The following is a 19,915-nucleotide window of genomic DNA, read 5'->3' as shown; positions in this document are numbered from 1 at the left end:
GTGGAGAGGAGGTGTTCATAAATGGTCAACGAATACATCACTTCTCTCAGTACTCATTTTCTCTTGCTTACACCTTAGCGATTAGTGTTCACTTACATGTTGTGCAGCAAGTGTTCTGGGCCTTTTTCCTATGTATTTCTATGTCCCCTATATAAACTCCTCAAGGCAGAGATCTTATCCTTTTTTATTACTCTTCTACTTCTTACAAGAAGCAGGAAGTTCTTTAAGTACCAGATGGTAGATCAATAAATGCTGACCAATATGAACTTGAGTCATATAATTCAATCTCTCACCGGAATCCCAAGCTTATAGAGACAGCTCAGGATGGTGGGAAGAGCTTTGAACTTGAGTCTAGACACAGGAGCCAGGTTCTAGTCCCAGCTCAATTTATTATTAATCTATGAAAAGGAGAGAGTAACATTAAGCCTCACTACCTCCCCGGGGTTCTGCCAGCCTTAAATAGACTAGCCTTGAAATGCTTTCCAAAGGCCCTAACAATGCTTTGCTGCCATCAATAAGCACTTGTGTGTGTGCGTGTGTGAGGAAGATGGGCCCTGAGCTAACATCTGTGTGCCAATTATCCTCTATTTTGTATGTGGGATACACCACCACAGCATGGCTTGATGAGCGGTATATAGGTCCTCACCTGGGATTCGAACCTGTGAACCCCGGGCTGCCAAAGCGGAGTGCATAACCTCTACATCAACAGGCCGGCCCCAGCACGTTTTATGTGTACTGACAAAGATATCAGAGATACACGAATGGCTGTTACAGTCTTCCTGTGGATTTTAATTGTTTTAAAAAGAAAAAGAAGATAGTCTGTTATGTAAAAAAAAAAAAAAAAAAGAGTTGCAGAACAGCGTGAATGATATGACTTGATTTTTATTTTAAAAAATAAACAGAGGGGCCCACCCGGTGGCGCAGTGTTTAAGTGCACACGTTCTGCTTTGGCAGCCCAGGGTTCGCCAGGTCGGATCCCAGGTGCAGACATGGCACCACTTGGCACACCATGCTGTGGTAGATGTCCCACATACAAAGTAGAGGAAGATGGGCACGGATGTTAGCTCAGGGCCAGTCTTCCTCGGCAAAAAGAGGAGGATTGGTAGCAGATGTTAGCTCAGGGCTAATCTTCCTCAAAAAAAAAAAAAAACAGCAAAATTAATATTAAACCCATGGAATAGACTTCAAACATTTAACAGTGGTATGAAGAGCAGGATTAAGGGAGCCTGTCATTTCTTATATATTTCTATACGTATAAATGTATTTATATTTGTAATATATTTATATACCCATATAAATATATGTATTTCAATATTATATAAACATTTTACATTCACATATTTATATTAAATGTGTACTTCTGTATTTGCATTTGATTATTTTACAATCAGTCCATATAACTTTATTGTAAAAAGAAAAAAACTTAAAGCAAATGTGAAGTATTTTTATAACATTAGATCTGATCCCAAGTGTGACAAACTTTTGTTTGTTTTATAATTTTATTCTGTGGTTCTATGGGGAAGTGGTGGCAAAAAATAATAAAAGGAACAGGGAGAACCACAGGATTGGGGTTAGGGGAAGAGTTATGGGGAGTGGAACCTAGACTCAGCCAAAGGGCCATGGCCATTAGCTTGGAACGGTCCCCTCCCCTCCCTGAGCAGGGACTGAAGCTCCAGCAAGAGGTCATCGTCCAGGCCTCGGAACCCGGTACTATCCTCATGCCCCAGTCCTCCTGCCTTCTTGTCCATTAGCTCCTGGTTCCTCGGGACGTTTCTGTTCTCAGGATCACTTAAGACTTCCAAATCAAATAATCATGTGTCCAGCTGGATAGAAAGTGAGAAAATCAGGAGCCTCTTAGTGAAAGATGGTGGTGTGTATCAAATCTGACAGCCTGCTGACCTTCCCACTTGAGGAGGAGGAAATGAGTTCAAGTGGAACCTACTGACACCCTACTCAGCTGCTCACATACGCCAAAGAAGAAGGCCTCTCAGATAGCTTGATATTTCTATCTGGGCCAGGACCAAGGGAAAACACTGCCGGGAATTACCCAACCACTGGGATGTGTTTGAAAGTTCTACACCACATTACAGCCCCATCCACTCATTCTCATATCCAAATCCAGATAGGCTCAGCTGGATTGAAAAAGTTAAAAAATAAAATATAAAAGCAGACACTTATGTAGTGCTTAGATTGTGGGCCAAATACTGTTCTAAGCACTTATATTCAGAAATGCACTTAATCCTCACAAGAGCCCTGTGGGGTAGAAACTACACTAGCATCCCCATTTTACAGATGAGGAAACTAAGACACAGATTTGAACCCAGGCAGTCAGGCTCTGGCTCTGTGCTCTAAACTGGTTCTGTATGCTGCCTCTCAGCAGAGCATCACGAACAGCATTTTGCAGGCAGTGTGCCCCTGGTGAACCACTCCCTCAACTGACCCATTTGGGCAGATACCCAAAAGGAGACCAGATGACCAAGGCTAAACGCTCCCACATTCTTGCCCTTCTCGAGGGACAGGGCTTGGGGTGAGGCAGCAGGGCTACAGGGGGGAAAGCAGGTAGATGAGGGCCCAGGGGACACAGGCAGTCTATGTCATAGAAGGGGCACTGGGCAGACAGCAAGAGACAAGGTTTAGCCTCAACTTTGCCATTCACATGCTACACACCCTTCCTTTAAGTAGATTTTCCTCTTGGGCAAAAAAATTTCACCAGCACCTACTAATGCATGGCATATAGTACATGCTCAATAAAAATATATTTAAGGCCGGATGGACAACCTCTACAATGTGTCCCAGCTCTTAACATTCTGTGAGTCTGACAGAAAAGACCCCTCCCCAGTCTATCCTCCAAAAGCCCCTTTGAAAGAAGCTCAGCAGGAACGAAGCTAAAGGAACCTCATTAGTCTGTCTCCTCTACACCCCTATTTCCTTATCACTAGGGATGTGGGGCTCCCTCATGCTTCCATCAGTAAATAATTACTGTCATGCAAAACAACAAATCATTAACTAGACTCTAGACTCTAGTCTAACAGACTTCCCAAAAAATGGGTGGCTCTTGAAAAGCCAGGTGTGAGCCAGCCCATCTCTGCTCCAGACATCTACTGAGCACAGCCACGTGCAAAGCACGCACTTGTGTGTACATATGGAGGAGACAAAGGGGAGTAAGACACTTTCCTCTTGTCCTCAAGGAGATCATAGTATGGTAGGGACAGAGAGAAAGTCTACAATAACTATAAAATATATCCAGGTCCAGCTCAACAGGGCAGAAAGAGGAAGTGGAGTTATTGCAACAGACTCTGCCTTAGCATCAAGATGGGGGAAGGAAAAGATAGCTTTCCGAACTTAACCACAAATTCTACTCCCTGCAGCCTGGGTGGGGGAACATGTGTTTTTTCCTGCTCTGAGGGACCTAGACCACTACCCACCCCTCCTCCTCAGCCTGCCCCCACAGAAGCCCATCCAGGCTGCATTCCTCCAGCACCAGCTGATGCTATCTCTCCACACAGGTTGAGACTTGCAGGTCTGGGAGTCTTGCATCTTCCTGTCTGGGAAGGAGTCTGGGACCCAAGGAAAGGTCTTCAATCCCTTTCCAGAACAGGTGGGTCCCCCGTGCCCATCTCAAGTACATTCCAGGACACACCCTTGAGCCTACCCTCCCTCCATCCCCACCCTTCTTAAAGCTGGCTCTGCTTCCCTGAGAAGCCCAGGTTTTGGTGGGAGGAGGAAAGGCAGACACAATCAGAGGTGAGGCAGGGAGGGGCCCACAGAACTGGCGTTCCCACTGGTACTGTTTCCTCCCCTGATGGCTCCATCACCCTCACTCAAGCTGGGTGGGGAAGAGTCAGGTACAGACAAGCTGTCCCAGTCCCTCAGCCATTCACTGCTCTCTCCCCTTGGCAGCCCTTCACTTAGGTTTCATGCAAGGATACAGGAGCTGGTGGGCCCAGGTGATGCTGGGCAAATGGTGCATTCATAGCCACAGAGGCAGAAGGCAGGTAGCACTCATGTGCTGAGCCGAAAGCTTGTTCCTGTAGGAAGGCGCTGTTTTGCCCCAAGGGGTGGTTATAGAAGTAACCCAAGCCCCTGAATCTTTGCTCAGTGGCTTGGGCATTTACCTGACATGCTCTAGAGACTGTCTCACCTTGGATATGGAGCAAAGGTTTTGCTTGGCAACTGGGGAGGGTACCTGTCCCCAGGGAAACAAGATATGAGGAACTAGGAGCCTCAGGCATTTCCCATCCATTTCTGCTGAGAGGCAATTAAACAGCTCTCAGTTTATGCTGGAGACAGTCTTAGAGAGGTTAGAAATATAAACCTTCTGCTGGCTAATTCCACCTCCATCCTCAAAACCTCCAGTTGCCCACTCACCAGAAACTACTGAGGTGGGTAGAGGTGAGGATGAGTAAATCCAATCAATGATCGATTAAAAGTGTTTATTTGTAAATGGAAAGGGGAGAAGGAGTCACACAGAGGCAACTTTTGGCATCTTCTTTCCAGGCCATCACCCCCATGTGCTCCCCAACCCAAAGCACTGGCAGGAAGGGGCCCCAGGACAGGCTGAGGGGCCAGACAGTCACAAAGTCAGTCACAGAGATATCTGCACAACCCTGGAGAGGTGGGATTTAAGAGTCCGTCCCAGCCCCCTTGTCCCGGAACTGGGTTAGAGCTCAGGGGCATAGGGCTCCCCAGTGGGTGAGGGCACCCGCAGCTCAGCATCGTGCCTTACCACAGTGAAGAGCCCCACCACCGCCAGTAGAGCCATCACCATGACAGCAGAGCATATGCTGAACATGTTCCGAGTGCCCGTTTTGCGATCACTGTCGTGGAGGACTAGGAGCCCCAGGCAGGCCAGTAAGTGCAGGGGCACGCGAAACCAGTTGAGTACACCAGCTTGCTCTGTCTCAGGGATCACTTTTCTCCGCAGGAAGCTCATGCTGGGAAAGTATAGCCCACAGGCCAATTCGATAAGCAGGAAAGCTATGAAGGACTCCACTGGACTCTCCTGGCCTGGGCTGGTGGAGAAAGTCAACATGAAGAGGGAGAAGACGACGATGAGGACAGCAAGGGAGAGTAGGTGCATGGGCTGAAGGTGGTACCTCTTGGAGGTGGCAATGCGGTACAGGGAAGAGCCGAGCAGGCTGGCTGCCATGAAGCTGGAGAAGATGATGCCCAGCGGGGCCCCATATGGGTCCAGTACAGGTGTCCAGAGGAAGACAAAGATGAAAATGACACTCTCAAACAGGGCCTGTATGGTGCCCAGCAGCAGCACACGGCGGTCTGAGAGGAGGCAGCGCAGGCCCCCAGCACAGGTCCTTGAGAAGGCACGCTGCCGATCATAGTTCTCTCCCCAGTTGTGAAGGGCCAAGGCGCCAGCCAGACCCAAGAGAGGGATGGCAGCCACAAAGGGTGCTACAGGCCCCAGCCCCACCCAGCAGGCCACAGCCTCAGCTGCCACACCTGCCACTACAGCCAGCACATGGTTCCAGAAGGCAGCTCGGGCAAAGGTAGCCGGGATCCACTCAGCAGGGAAGTCATGCCGTTCCATGTGCTCGTGGATGTACCAGGCCTCGAAGGCCGAGAAGAGCAGAGCTGTGGACAGCCCACCGAGTGCTCGGCCCACCAGCAGCATAAAGTAGTCCCGAGAGAGTTTGGTTAAGCAGCAAAGAGAGTAAGTGAGAGAGAAGAGGACACAAGACTTCTTGCGACCCAGCCAATCCACAAGGGAGGAGGCCACCAGCCCAAAAAGGACTGTGGAGGCAAGGCCACAGACATAGAGGATGGCAATTTGACCCTCCAGGAAGTGGTAATGCTGATAGAGTTTATAGAGGTAGGGGGCCTGGAGCCAGTCAGCTGCCAGGGCCAGGAAGTACACTTGATAGAAGTCCAGTTGAAACCGAAGGAAGGAGGGATTGCTGCAGGCCCTTCCAGGAGGTTTAGCCCGGCATCTTGACAGTTCCAGCCCCAAGCAGGAGGCTAGGAGGACCACAAAGACAAGGTAGGCAGTCACCAGCATGGCCGGTCCCCGGACGACCTGGGGAGAGAAGGGGGGTTCAGAGTCACCTCCATTGCCCGGGTAGCACTGTCAAGGGCTGAGTGCCTAAGCAGAAGGCAGCTCCACCCAACCTCCCTGCTAACTGCAGTTCCCCACCCCTCAACTCCTCTCCCCAAGACTGGAGGGACCAGTTGGGTGGGTGGGAGGAGTGGCCCGCCAGAGCGATCGTCTAGGACACTGTGGGGCAGGGAGGGGTAAGAAGAGAGCGGAGAAGACTGAGCATTCGCCCCACCCTTGCCTGGCAAAGCAAGAGAGTGTCCCTTCAATAATCCCAGCCCCGCAAGCTAAGAGGCTGCTGCCCTCTTCCACAACAGCTTCTGCACACTTCCTTCTACTGCCTCCCATCGTCTCTGGAGAGCCTGTTTTTGCCTAATGTCTCGTCATCTGTCCCGGGCATCCCTCCCGCCCGCGCGAGCCTCTCGAGTTGCTTCAGGGTCACGCGCGGGCATCTCAGATTCCCCCTCCTCCAAGTCACGCCCCTCCCCCCCCTCCCCCCGGCGCCCCCTAGCCCGCGCCCAGCGCCCCAGCGCCGTCACACTCGCCCGCGCCGCGCCTAGACGTCATCTCACCTGCTGCCCCGGTCTGCGGGGACGCTCCGGACACGTCCGGCTCCGGGCCGCCCGGCCGCCCTGGCCGCTCTACCTCCGGCTCCGGCTCCGGCTTGGGTTCCAGCGGCGCACCCGCCCCTCGCAGCCTGCTTCCGGGAGCCTGACAGGCCTCTGGCGGCCGCCATGATGGCCCCGTCACGTGACGGGGGCGCGGCGCTCAAGCCCCGCCCCTGCTCCGCCTTCTTGCCCCCGCCCGCGCGCGGAACTCCGGGCGCCGGCCCGGGGGCGTCCAGAGGCGGTGCCGGTGGCTGTTCCCGGTCGGGTTCCGACCGCTGCCGCCCCGTGATGCCCGTTGGTTCCTCTCCCGGATACCTGCGGGGCCACCCCGAAATAAAGACGCATTTTCTGTCTCCCTCTCTCCGTGCCGTGGGTGAGAGAGCGCACCTGTGCCCGGGAAGATGCCCGCCGTCCCCCAGAGCCCGGGGCTGGAGCTTCCTACGGCACGCCGCTGCCCCGAGCCGGCAGGGGCTCCTCGATTTCCCTCCTCTCCCACTGTATTGACCTCCAGAGGCCAGCAGTCAGTATGGGCCAGACACCTGAGGGAGGCAGTGTGGTGTAAAGGACTTGGACGCAGGTTTGCTGACAGACTGCCGCTCCGACCCCATCCCTATCACTTACCAGCTGTGTGGCCTCGGGCAAGCCACATAGCTTCTCAGTGTCCCAGTCTGTTTGTCTGCAATCACAGAAGAGCAGTACTCAAATAAAAAGGCTAAGGTTCAGCGGGAATGGAGAGTTAAGATCTTTAGCCCTGGAGTTAAATGCCCACCTTCTGCCATGTAGGAGCTGTGTTACCCTAGAAAGGTTATTTAACCTCTCTCTCGCCTTAGTATCATCTTCTTGAAACCGTCCAATGGCCTCCCATCTCACTAAGCATAAAAGCTGAAATATGTATTATATTTTTCTTTGTTGAGGAAGATTGGCCCTGAGCTAACATCTGTTGCCAATTTTCCTCTTTTTGTTTGAGGAAGATTGTTGCTGAGCTAACATCTGTGCCAATCTTCCTCTATTTTTTGTATGTGGGACACTGCCACAGCATAGGTTGATGAGTGGTGTGAAGGTCCGTGCCCAGGATCTGAGCCCTTGAACCTAACCACTATGCCACCGGGTTGGCCTCCCAGAAGTCTTATAATGGCCTACAAAGCCCTCTGTCCTCTGCTACATCTCTGATCTACCCTCCTATAGTTCTTTCTCCTACACTTTCTACTCCATCTACACTGGCTACCGTCAAGGCCTTGGCACGCTGTGCCCTGTAAGGTTCTGTTTCTTCTCCCAGATATCCACATGGTTCCCTCCCTCAGCCCCACCAGTTCTCTGTTCAAATGTCGCCTTATCAGAGAGGCCTTCCTGGGTCATCCTGTTTAAAATAGCAACACCGCCACCTTCGCTACGGTAATCTACCTGCTTTCCTTCCAACTCTCTATTCTCCTTTGTTGCATTTTCTCCGTAGCACTTAACACCATTTGGCACACTATATATTTTACTTATTTACTGTCTCTTCTCCCAACAGATTTTTATCTGTTTTGTTCACTTGTATTCCCAGTACTTAAAGCAGTTATTGGCATTAAGAAAATTCAGTAAACATTTGATGAACAAATTAATGAATAAGTTAATCCATGTAAATTGCTCTAAAAAGTGCTGGCCCACATTAGCTGGTGACACTTATCAAACAGTTATTATGTACCTAAGCTCTGTTGTAAGAAGTCCTGGGCCACCTGCTTTGGATGAATTATTTAACTGTCACAACAACCCAGAAGATAAGTACTATTACTATCCTTCAGAGTTTGAAAAGTTAGGTAGCATGCCCAGAGCCACATGGTAAGAGGTAGAGTCAGAAGTGGGACCCAGATCTTTCCAATTTCATGCTCATACGGTATCTGAGAAGATAAAAGAGTTCCCCCACCTGCACAGGTGATGTGTAAATGTCAGTTTCTTTTATACTAAAGCTTGGAGGGTAGAGGAAGTGAGAGTCTAGGATTACATCTCGAGAAATACTTTCTTATGATAAAGTAAACAGCTGAGATTTAGAGTTTTTCTTTTTTTTTTTTCCTTTTTCTCCCCAAAGCCCCCTGCTACATAGTTGTGTATTTTTAGTTGTAGGTCCTTCTAGTTGTGGCATGTGGGATGCCGTCTCAACATAGCCTGACAAGCAATGCCATGTCCGCGCCCAGGATTTGAACTGGCGAAACCTTGGGCTGCCGAACCAGAGCGCTCGAACCTAAACACTCAGCCAGGCCACGGGGCGGGCCCCAACAGCTGGGATTTATATCTGACAAGTTCTAGAGTGCCTTTATCCTTACCTGGCGAACTTGTAGAAAGTAGAAAGGGGTAGTGGTTCCCATGCATTCATCTAGAAACACAAAGACTCAAAAATCATGATCTCCCGAGGGTCATTCAGTGAGTGAGCGTATGGGGGGACCCAAATGCCCTCCATTTCAGTCCTGGACCGAAGCCCCTTGAACTCATGATGCTCAGTCTCTCAATTCTTGGTGGTCTTTTCTTTGGGGGTGGACGTCATCCTGAATGAAGGCAGGAAGTGGGACAGGACAGCCTTACATTCCAGCCTTCTGTTTTCCAAGACAGAGGGCAGTTTTCTCCCATTATTGAGTTGCATTTTGCTCAGAAGCACCTGATAGAGAAAGACTTACAGCGAGATTACATTATTCTGGATTATCTTTATTTGTTGTAGGACCTATTCAAAATATCTTAACTCTTTAAGGTTCCCCTGGCCCCTCAGAGCTGTAAAGCACAGCTGGGAAAGGTCCTAATGATGGGAAATGTGCTGGCAGAGGCATGGAGGGGATAAAGGGCAGCCTATGTGCACAATCCATCTCTAGGACTCGCTTCTGGTAAAGGGCAGGGAGGGCTGTGTGTGGGAATCACAGGGGAAGTCCTGGCCTTCAGGGCAGGTGGGGAGGATGCTTTGGGAAATACTAGGAACCACACTTTCCAGAGGAGCATCGTTTAAAACTTTTATTATGAAGATGTCCAAACCTACACAAAAATAGAGAGCATAGTTCCATGAACCTATATATCCTTAATTCAACAATATTGACTTTTTCACTAGGTTCTTTCTATTCCTTTCTTTCTGTCCTTTTTTATTTGCTGAAATGTTGAAAATTAAATATGTCACTTCATTCCATATTTCAGTTTGCATCTCTAGGAAATAAGGACTTTTTCTCACATAACCCCAGAGCCATTTTTACATCTAACAAAATCAACACTGATTCCTTGGCATCATAAATACTCAGTCCATAATTAAATGTCCCCAACTGTCTGCAAATGTCTTTTTGCAATTGGGTTGTCCAAATCAGGAACCATCAAGGTCCACATGTTCCACGTGGTAATTGTCTTTTCATGTCCCCTCTCACTTTCCCTCCCCCAGCTGTTAACTAGTTGAAGAAATTGGGTCAGATTTCCATAGAATGTCCCACATTCTGGATGTGTCTTCTTACTTCCTCATTGTGTCATTTAATTTGTCCCTCCATCCCCAGTATTAAATGGAGGTCAGCTCTAGAGGTTCGATCAGCGTCATGTTCAGTTTTTTGGTTTGTTTCTTTGTTTGGCACATCCTTCCTAGGTAGTGGTGGGTGCCTCAGGTTGCATCACATCAGGAGGTACATGTGTGTGCTTGTGCCCCTTTCAGTGAAGCTAAGATTCATCAGTAGGGTCAGTGTTGACAGCTGAGTTCCTCCATTGTAAACTTCTCCATCAAGCACCACTGATGGTTCTTGCTTTGGCCAGTTATTTCATTAGGGGTTGCAAAGTGGTGATTTTTCTTATTCCATATTCCTTCCACATTAGCTGGAATTCTTCTGTAAATAAGATGTCTTCTCCACCACTTAGAGCTATTCGGCTACCCTGAAATACAATTTACACAGGACAGGAAGCATAAATACTTAATTCTTTGTCTTTTTAATTGCCAATTTTCAGAATAAGAAGTTGGGAGAAGCATCATTTTTGAAAAGGTTTGGGCTTAGGGCTGAGGAGGAATGAATGGATTGGATAGTGGGTAGGAAAAGAAGGGACTATTCTGGTAGCTGTGTCCAGCCCTTGCTCACTTCAGGGCTCGAGGTGTGTGTGGGACAGACAGACACTGGAGGGCTCGACGTCTTGGCCCTTGGGCAGCAATGAGATGGGCATCACACAGGCCTGGTGTGCAGACAGCTGCAGGGCCCAGGGAGAGAGAGAGAGCTAGAGATGGGGAGGCAGAAAGAGAGCTAGGAAGTGAGAAACAGGCGACACAGAAGACAGGAAAAGAGACAAAGACAAAAGGGAAACAGAAATGAAAGAGATCACAAATGAAATGGACCCAGCAGCAGAAGAGCACAGAAACCTGGGGAGATATGAGCTGGATCAAAAGACCATGGAAGAAAAGAGACACGCAGACATGGATTGAGAAGCGAGGGGAGAAAGAAAAGACATATATGTTGAGCAGATTTTAGATTAGAAGGGGAAAAAAGAGGGAGGAAGAAACAGAGGGATGGAAAGTGGGGAAAACAGATGTAGAGACACAAATTAGGTGAAGGCAGAATGTCTCAGTGATAGAAAGGACACAGAAATGGAGAGAGTGACAGAGAAAGACAAAAGGAAGTATAAACAGAGAGAGAGAGAGGAAAGAACAAAGGGTCCCAGAGAAGGAGGTGGAGAAAGAGAAGATTGAAAGAGACGAGTGTCAGAGAACTTGAGAAATGTGGGGGAGGGCTTAGGGGCTCCCAGCTTCAGATCCAGTCCCAGGCAGATACTTGGGTCTCTCACTTCCAGTTTCCCCTTGGTGGCTTCTGCAAACTCCCAGCCCCAGCCCCAGGGACAACTAGCGATGTGTGGATAGGACCTTTGGGAGCCTGAGTGAAGGGTTCCCAGCTTCCCTCCCCTACATGCCAGATGAGCATGGATGTCACAGATGGGATTATTGCTGGAAGATTGAGGTCATGAGGCTGGGTGAGCGCTCAGAGATTTGAAAGACAAGACACCTGCGCAGAGACCACGGGGTTCCTAGAAGCAAAGGACCATGAAGGATGTCATGATATCCACCAGGAGGGAGGAGCCAGGAACTTTCCGCTCAGCCTCCTCTTCTGGTCCAAGAGCCATAGGCCTTCTTTGCTTGGCTCAAGATAAGAGGTAAGGGGTCCAGAGACTCTTGGGTCTGTCAGGGATATGGGTGGAGGTCCAAGATGCCAGATGTGGCCCCTGGACAGGGGACCCCCTACTACCTCTAGAAGAAGAATCCTTCTTATCCATGCAAACTGCAGAAGAGATGAGCCAAGAAGAGTCTCCAGTGGAGGCTGACTAGAGTGGGAAAATGGCCAACTTGCTCACCTTCAGGGGCCAAGGAGGAGGCCCTGAGAAGAACACTTTCCAATCCAGAAGTTGCAGAAGAGGAGGTTCTGGAACCAGCAGGAGCGCGCCCAGAAACTGACTTCAAACAGATGCTCTGCTGTCACCCCAGAACTGAGGGGGAGGCCGGGGACTCTGAGCAGTGTGCTGCCCCTACCTGCCTGGGCGAGGGGTCTAGCTGATTCCTCTCTTCACTCTGCCCAGAGCTTCTGCCTCCCTCCTGAAGAAGCAGCTCCAGCAGTGCTCTGGGGGACTGACAATCTCTCAGGTGGGCAACAGCCCACCTAGACTATGAGACAGTGCCTCTGAGAGGGGCGTTGTCCCCTGGAGCAGCAGTTACAGCGGCCAATGGAGCCTGGAGGCCCCCAGGCAGCCCCCCGGCCACAGCCACAGCTGTCACTGCAGCCCAAGCAGGAGGTCAGACAGGAAGCTCGGCCCTTGGAGCAAGGGTAATTGGGACAAGGGGAGAGGTGGCAGCAGGTCACCTGTGGACCAGGGCATGGGATGCAGGAGCTGTGGGGACAAGTCGAGGGAGGACAGGCAGGGCAAGGAGGGCAGGGAGGGCAGGAGCAGGTACAGGGTGGGCCAGGGAGGCTGGGACAGGAGGGGCACGTAGCTGCATAAGAGGGATAGGCAGTGCCAGAACAGGTGGGAGGGGGACAGCCAGGGCAGGGGCAGGCACGGACAGAGGGCTGACAGGACAGACAAGGAGAGGCAGTTGGTGGGCCGTGCCCAGAGGGGATAGGGGGCTGTTGGTGGGTGGCCTTCTTGTTCCGAGGCCCCAAGCGTAGGCCCAGAGAGAAGTCCATTCAGCTGCAGGAGCGGCCAGGCTGGGGGGTTGGGTGGAGGGGAGGGCAAGGGTGGAGGAGGAGGGGCGGACTGTGGGGGGCAGGATTAAAGCTAAGACACTTCTGAGCCTTGCTGAGCCTGCAGGGAGCTCAGACCTCCCCATCCAGCCCCCCCTTTCAGGCCTGCCCAGCAGTGCTCTTCTGCAGCCCTCCCCTACACTGGAAACCCTCCAAGTGCATCAGACCAGGACCCGTTCTTCAAATATGATGTGCACTTTCATGCCTCCAGGCCTTTGTCCACACTGTTCCTTCTGCTCAGAGTACCCTTTCTCTTTCCTCCACCTGGCAAGGTCTTATCATCTCTGAAGTCTTCCCCTTTATTCAATCAAAAAGTGTTTCCTGAGCTCCAGGCACCTGACACCTGCCTGGGTAAGGACCTCTGCCCATCACTCTCCAGCCCTGATGGCCAGAGGGGAGTTAAGAAGGAAGCAGCAGCAGCAGGAGCGCTCTGAGACTGAGCCAGGGATGTTGGTGGGAGCTGGCAGCAGAGGGAGGATGTCTAGTTCTGGGACTTTCCAGATAGGGCAAGACCCAGGTGTGGGTGTAGGGCTGCCCGGCTGTCTCTGGGAGACTGACAACCAGCCTGGACAATTATTATTTGAGGGCCTATCGTGCAACAGGCACTGGCCATAGTAGTGAACAAGACAGTTAAGTATCCTCTCTCATGGAGCTCTGATAAATGTGAGGGGTGGGGTGGGGGCCAAAACCAAACAGATACAGTGTAGACGAACAGATATATTAGCTTAGGTCACAACATGAAAATGTCTATGAACATAACAGGGTGATGCGATAGAAGTGACTCGAGAGGTGGGCCCATCAGGAGGGACAGCTAGACAGGCCCCAAACAGTCAGGTACAACAGCCCTTAAGGGTTTTGTGGGGAGATAGAGTCTGTCAAGCCTTGGCAGACCAGAGGAGAGCTGCCTGAGGCTGAGCGGAACCAAGGTGGCTGGGCTATGGAGAAAATGACGCTTGGAAGGGAATAGGAGTGCTGGAGGTTGTGATCTGAAATTCAGTGGCAAGGGACACTGCCACCGAGAAGTGACATTTCAGCAAAGACCTGAAGGAAGTAAGGCAGTGAGCCATGGAGATATCTAGTGGAAGAACATTCTAGAGAGGCGGGACAGCAAGTGCAAAGAGCAAAGAGGAGAGTCATAACGGCAGAGGTAGAGAGCAAGGCAGAGCCCTGCGAGCCACGGCAGGGACTTGGGTCTTATTCCAAGGAACAGGGAAAACCACTGAGGATTTTAGGCAAGAAAATGAATGGGTCTTCTTGGTCCTACACCTGCTCCTGGTTGGGATGTTCTGCTTCTGGTGTAATTGGTACAACCGTTTTGGAAAGCAGTTGGTCTTATTTGATAAAATTGAGATTGCTTGTACATACACTTCAATTCTTAGTTTTATAGCCTAGAAAAACTCTTGCATGTATGTTCTGGGAAAATGAACAAGAATGTTCTTAACAGTACTGTTTACAATAGCCCAAACTGAAAAACACTCAAACATCCACCAACAGTAGAATAAAAAAACAAATTCTGGTATATTTATGCAGCTGAATACTATGCAACAATAATAAAAGACAGTTATGTGCAACCACTTGGATATATCTCATGAACAAAGAAGTTGAACAAAATAAGTAAGACACGAAAAGAGTAATCAGTCTCATTCAATTCACATAAACCTCAAAAACAAGAAAACTAAGCAATATTGTTTAGGGATGCATACAGAGGTGGTAAAACTAAAGAAAAACAAGGAAATAATTATCACAAAAGTCAGATGGTGGTTACTTCTTAGGGGAGGGAGAGGATTATGGGAGGGACACATGGGAGCTTCTGGAGTGCAGGAAATACTCTTTCTTAGGCTGGATGACAGTTAAATAGGTATTCACTTTATTCCAGTTTATCTGTACATTGTTCATAATATATGTACGTATTCTTTACAGAAAGAGAAAATAGAAGTACCATCTCTTTCTCTGCTCCATGCCACCTTGTTCAGATCATTATGCTGAAGTTAGATACTTCCCGGTCCATACATCTGTCTTTCCCACCAGACCTGGAGGACAGCCACTTTCCCTGTATTTCTGACATATATCAGTGCTGGTGTGTGGCAGATGCTTCATAAATGTTGCTGAATTGAATTGAATTGAATTTCCCAAGTCTCTCATCCCCCAGGGACATGGGCAGCTGCAGAAGCCTGCCGTGGTGGAGAGAGCTCAGGAACAAGACCTGAGTTCCCATCTTAGCTCTGCCACTTTCTAGCTGTGTGACATTGGGCAAGTCACTTAACCTTTCTGGTTATCAGCTCTCTCTTCTGTGAAATGGGAATGATAATTGCTATGTCTCTGGACTGCTGTGTGGATTAGCGAGTAATGTACAAGCCTGGCACGATAGTAGGTGCTCAAGAAAGGACAGCTTCCCTCCCTCCTCCCCACAACCCCACATCTTCTCATCAAAGGACTGTGCTAGAAAGGGTAGCCAGACATCAAAGACGGGCCCAGAGAGTGGACCCACATCCTTGGGGCCCCTTGGGGCTAAGGCAGAGATGTAGTCTGGTGAAGAGCTGGCAGCCAGGGAGATCCAATTAAAGCTGAACAGATCCCGGCAGTTGGTGGGAGTTGGCAAGGGAGGTAGGACACCAGGGTTCTGGGAGTTTCCATCCGAGGGAAGTCCCAGGTGTGGGTGCGGGGGTGCCAGGCTGGCCCCACCCAACACCTTGGCCCCAGGGGATATGGGCACAGAGAGGAAAGTGGGTCAGAGCAGGTCTGGAACTTAACCCCATTGGTCCCAGGACCTCCTTGCCAGCTCTGGAGGAGGCACAGCCACAGAGAAGCCTGCTCCCTCCTCCAAAAGGCCCTCTATTGCTTTTCTTCGGAAAGGAAGAAGTTTAGAGTCTTGGAACCTTGGTGCCTGGGCCAGAGGAACGGGAAGCCCCCCAGTGAACAGAGGAGAGATAACCCCCTAACCCCTGGATGGAGGTTCTGTACAAACGCAGAGCTCCCCGCCCACGTGGTGCCTGGCAGACACCTGGAGCACTCACCTCACACGCTCTGCAGCTTTGGAGGCAGACAGGCTCCTCCTTCCAGGGAGTAGGACAGGTCAGGGCTGGATCAGAGATGGGGAGGGCAGGCGGCAGAACAGCTCAGAGGAGAAGCCTTTTCTGTCTGGTGAGACTCCAGCTCGGCAAACGCAGGCATCCCTCACCCTGAGGGATCTGCCAACAACGTGGGGCCTTGTTTTCCGTATACGACCTCAGGCCTAGGCCTATCTGTGCCTCTACTTCTCTTTCTGGAGGAGGAGATGAAGGGATGGGTAGAATCATTCCAGGGCAGGGTCAGCAGGTGTCCCAGTGTCCTGCTTTGGCCATTAGGAGGTGCTTACCATCCCTTCCTTGCAACATATCGAAATCCAGGTGGGGAGCAGGAATGGAGGGTCCCTCTTCTTTCTGGGGGAGCAGGGTGGCTGGGAGCCCAGACCCTGGTTCCAGGCCCCCCTTTCTCTCCACTCTCCTCAATTTTTCCCAGAAGCCTTTCCTGATCTGCTTAACTGGAGGACAATCCTACTGTCCATTCTGATGGTACCTTATGCATCTCCATGCTGGTTATCACTTGCAATTTTGTGGATAGTTGGGTTAATGTCTGACTCCTGCACTGGACTATGAGCCTGCAAGGGCAGGGACCATACCTGGGTACTCCCAGGGCCTAGCACAGTGCTTGGCACACAGTAGATGCTTAATAAAGATTTGTTGAATTAATAAATGGTGCATGTTCAGGGAAGAAATTCCTAGAGTTCTTAAGGCTAGCCCTAAAATCCTGGGCTTCAAATTCAAGACTTCATTCTATGTGGGGATCTGAGCAGCACTGGGGCTGGTAAGGACCTTCCACACACAAGCTCATTCAGCAGGAGAGCCGACAGACTGGGCAAGCAGCAGAATAGGCCTGGTACAAGGGGTGGAACTGAGCGAGGACATGGGGAAGGGCTGGCACCAGCCTTGGCACAGAGCAGGCCTAGGGGGAGGAGGTGAGAGAGGAGGGGAGGAAGGGAAAGAAGACACGTGTTGTACAAAACATGTTTGCATCATGCTCTCCCGGGTGCCCTGGTCTCCAAGCCCCGACGGCACTTCCATGCCTTAATGATGTCCTTGGGGGTTGTAACATAGCTCCCCTCACCTCGCACAGACATCTGCCAGCCCCCTCTGAGTGTGGCACAGGACATCCCCCAGCATCAGACTGGGCATGCGAAAGTTACCTATCAGCATCCTGATGCTGGTGGGGAGGGGGCAAGCGTGACAATTAAGGGTGAGGCAATACAGCAAAGGCAAGGCAGGTAGGACAGACGTCTGGATCCGTTTCCTCCCTTGCAGTCTCTCCTTTCTGGTCTTTGTGATGAGGGAAGCAAAGGAAGCCTGGTTCTAGGGCCCCCAAGATATCATTTCTCCAAGTTGCCAGGGTGACCAAGTGGAGCAGCCACAAACAGAGCAAAGCCTAGAAATAGGGATGACCCAAGAAAAAGAAATGAGAAGAGCTCTCTCCACAAGTTTCCAGAATGGGAGGCCCTCTTCCCAAGCCTCCCCCTGGAACCCCTGGACAGAAGATTGGCTCCACTGCAAGACAGAGAAGAGTTGGGACCCCTCACAATGCGCCCCTCTCCCCTGCTCCCCAATCGGCCTGGGCTTTTTGGCTTGACTTGTGAACAGACCCCAGTCATTGGGTCCTGGGAGGGGCGGGGGCAGAGGCGAGGCAATCCTGAGGGGAGGGGCCAGCATAGGGCGAGTCTTCCTGAGCATTGCCCCCTGGCTCCTGTCGTTGGCTGGGGACCGAGGAGGCCGCCAGAAGGGCGGAGCCACAGTTGCCAAGACTAATGGATGGACAAACACCCACCAGAGACAAAGACAGAGGCAGACAGACAGACAAAGCAAGACAAAGAGGAGGGCAGACATAGATGGAATTCTAGACCCGCTCTCTCTTTTCAGGCTACTAACAGTGTTCTGTCCCCGTTTTAGCTACCTTGTCCCCAGCTGCACAGTCTTACAACTCTAGCACTTGGCCTGGGGACCAGCCCCTGAGCCCCTCTAAGGAGAAGGGGAAGAGTTGAGAAAGGAGATACCCAGCAGGGAGAACGTCACAGGGGTGGTGCTTGGTCCTGGATCAGGATGCCCCGCCAGGGACCAGGGAGGGAGTGGTGCCCTTGCCCAGTTCATGAGGACAGGAGACTCATTCACTGTAAACCAAGTACAGATGTGCTGGGAGGGGGAGGGGGAATTGGGACCACATTTGCAAACCGCAGCTGGGCCCACCTTCCTTCTACCAGCTACCACCACCAGGGCAGGAAGGGGTAACTTTGCAGCCTCCTGGCAGCAACCCTGCCACACAGGATGGGCGCCATCCCACCCCAGCCTGGATGCCTGGGTCCAACTCCCTGACACCCACTCCTCCCACACTGCTGAGAGCTGCTCCCAGGGAAACCAAGAAACGTCAACAGCAGCCAGGCCACTTGGGGACGGGGCACTGGAGTACCTATTCCCAGCTCTTCCCACCCCTGGAGTGAAAGGAAGGGCCTTGTCTGCAGCCCCATTGACATCTCCTGTTCCTGAGAGGGCCACAGCACACCCCTTCTTTCTGCCTCCCCTTCACCTGACCCTGCCTACAGAAAGTGACCTTTTGCTAAAAGAGTAAATCTTAAAAGTTCTCATGACAAGAAAAAAAATTTGTAACTATGTGAGGTGATGGATGTTAATTAACTTATTGTGGTAATCCTTTTGCAATATACACATATATCAAACCATTATGTTGTACACCTTAAACTAACACAATGTTATATGTCAATTATATCTGAAGAAAACTGGAAAAAAATCCCAAACTTTAAAACAAAAATTTTTTGGAAATGGCAAAACAAAAAAAGCAGCCTTTCCCAAGAAGGAGGACACCTGGCCCCCAGAGTGGCAGCAAGGACAGTGCAGACTAATTCCAGTATGGAAAATGTGACGTGACCAGGAGTCCACATCCCCAGTGCTGGCCACCCTGGGATCGTTGCTGGGGAAGTCCTTTGGGTGCCTCTCTCCAGCCTAGCCCAGCCCACTGCTGCTCCCACTTTCTCACTCCCACCCCTAATCGCCATCGGAGTGTTTGGGGTCCACGCACAGAGCTTGGACTTCAGACCCCTTCTCTTCTCTCCCTCTGTCCTCAGTAGAATGGAGACTGAAACCCCCGGATTTCCACCCTCGGGCTGAGAGTCTGTGGTGGTCATGTTGAAGTCAGAGAATGTGCCCATGAGACACTGACACTGACTCTGGGCACATGCACACGCGCACACACAGAGTCAAACATTGGTGGCGCATCTCCGAGGCAGGCAGGCAGGCAGGCACTGGTTAAGGCAGACACACACCCTCTGCTTGGGCTTTCTCTCTCACACCCAGCCCCAGGCTCCTCCCACTCCCAGCTACAGTTCCTCCTGTCCTCCTCCCCAGCCTCTTCCCCTCCAGATCCAAGCCTAAAGGTGGGGACAACATTGGCAGCCAGGGACTCAGGCGCCCTAACTCCTGGAGCTTACTCAAAGCAGGGTGAGAGGGAGGAGGTGTTGGAGCCAGGCGTCAGCACCCCCAAACCCCCACAGGTTAAATGCATTTGCTCCTGGGACCAAAGGACCATCTAGGGTAGGCAAGGGGAAGGAGAGACTACTTTGACCTGCAGGTGAAGGCTACGCAAAGGGCAAAGACAGTGGCATCTGCTCTGTCACACCCCTGCCCCATCTCTCCACCCCTGGGAGGACAGGGATACAGCTCCCATTGCCTACCCTGGGGAGGGACCAGCGACTGGCGTCACAGAACCACAGCCTGGCCAGAGAATTCAACCAGTCCCCCCAAATGGCAGGAAGGGAAAAGTGCCAGAGAGAAAGGGTGGCATCATGGGCTCAGGACACTGACCTCTTCTGCCAGCCTTGCCCGGCCTCCCGGCGATGGAGCCACGGAAGCCCAGCAAATGGGAGGGGCAGAGACCCAGGCGTCCTGGGCCGCCCCGCCCAGTCCCCCTCCCCCCTGCCCCCCAGCCCTAGGGCACCAAGGAGGGAGCCAGGCAGGGGCAGG

The 19,915-nt window shown here is 51.3% G+C and overlaps 2 protein-coding genes and 1 long non-coding RNA gene across 4 annotated transcripts; all 3 read right to left on the bottom strand.

The window, feature by feature from the left end:
* Positions 1-4,419: 4,419 nt before the first annotated feature.
* On the bottom strand, positions 4,420-6,819 carry MFSD5 (major facilitator superfamily domain containing 5). Of its 2 annotated transcripts, none has more exons than XM_014847515.3 (2): positions 6,622-6,819; positions 4,420-6,031 (listed from the first exon to the last, which is right to left on the bottom strand). In XM_014847515.3, exon 2 carries the CDS (start codon positions 6,011-6,013, stop codon positions 4,661-4,663), a length of 1,353 nt encoding a protein of 450 aa, XP_014703001.1. In that variant the 5' UTR covers positions 6,014-6,031; positions 6,622-6,819; the 3' UTR covers positions 4,420-4,660. The 2 variants fall into 2 exon arrangements, with proteins under 2 accessions (XP_014703001.1, XP_014703002.1); XM_014847516.3 differs by lacking the exon at positions 6,622-6,819 and adding an exon at positions 6,291-6,443.
* A 2,797-nt stretch (positions 6,820-9,616) lies between these two features.
* LOC106835282 (uncharacterized) lies at positions 9,617-19,893 on the bottom strand. Its single transcript, XR_001399068.3, has 3 exons — positions 19,757-19,893; positions 15,875-16,122; positions 9,617-10,518 (listed from the first exon to the last, which is right to left on the bottom strand). It is a non-coding gene; the product is annotated as an uncharacterized lncRNA (long non-coding RNA).
* LOC139039657 (keratin-associated protein 9-8) lies at positions 12,138-12,951 on the bottom strand. The gene has a single exon (XM_070495064.1). It carries the CDS (start codon positions 12,801-12,803, stop codon positions 12,279-12,281), a length of 525 nt encoding a protein of 174 aa, XP_070351165.1. The 5' UTR covers positions 12,804-12,951; the 3' UTR covers positions 12,138-12,278.
* Positions 19,894-19,915: the final 22 nt, after the last annotated feature.

This window comes from Equus asinus, chromosome 22, assembly GCF_041296235.1.
Source record: "Equus asinus isolate D_3611 breed Donkey chromosome 22, EquAss-T2T_v2, whole genome shotgun sequence".
Taxonomy (NCBI): Eukaryota; Metazoa; Chordata; class Mammalia; order Perissodactyla; family Equidae; genus Equus; species Equus asinus.
Note: the sequence above shows the minus strand (reverse complement) of the source record. Positions and strands in the feature narration are given on the sequence as shown.

Excerpts from the sequence above, each read along its gene's own strand:
- MFSD5 (XM_014847515.3), bottom strand. The coding sequence starts at position 6,013 with ATGCTGGTGACTGCCTACCTTGTCTTTGTGGTCCTCCTAGCCTCCTGC.
- LOC139039657 (XM_070495064.1), bottom strand. The coding sequence starts at position 12,803 with ATGGACTTCTCTCTGGGCCTACGCTTGGGGCCTCGGAACAAGAAGGCC.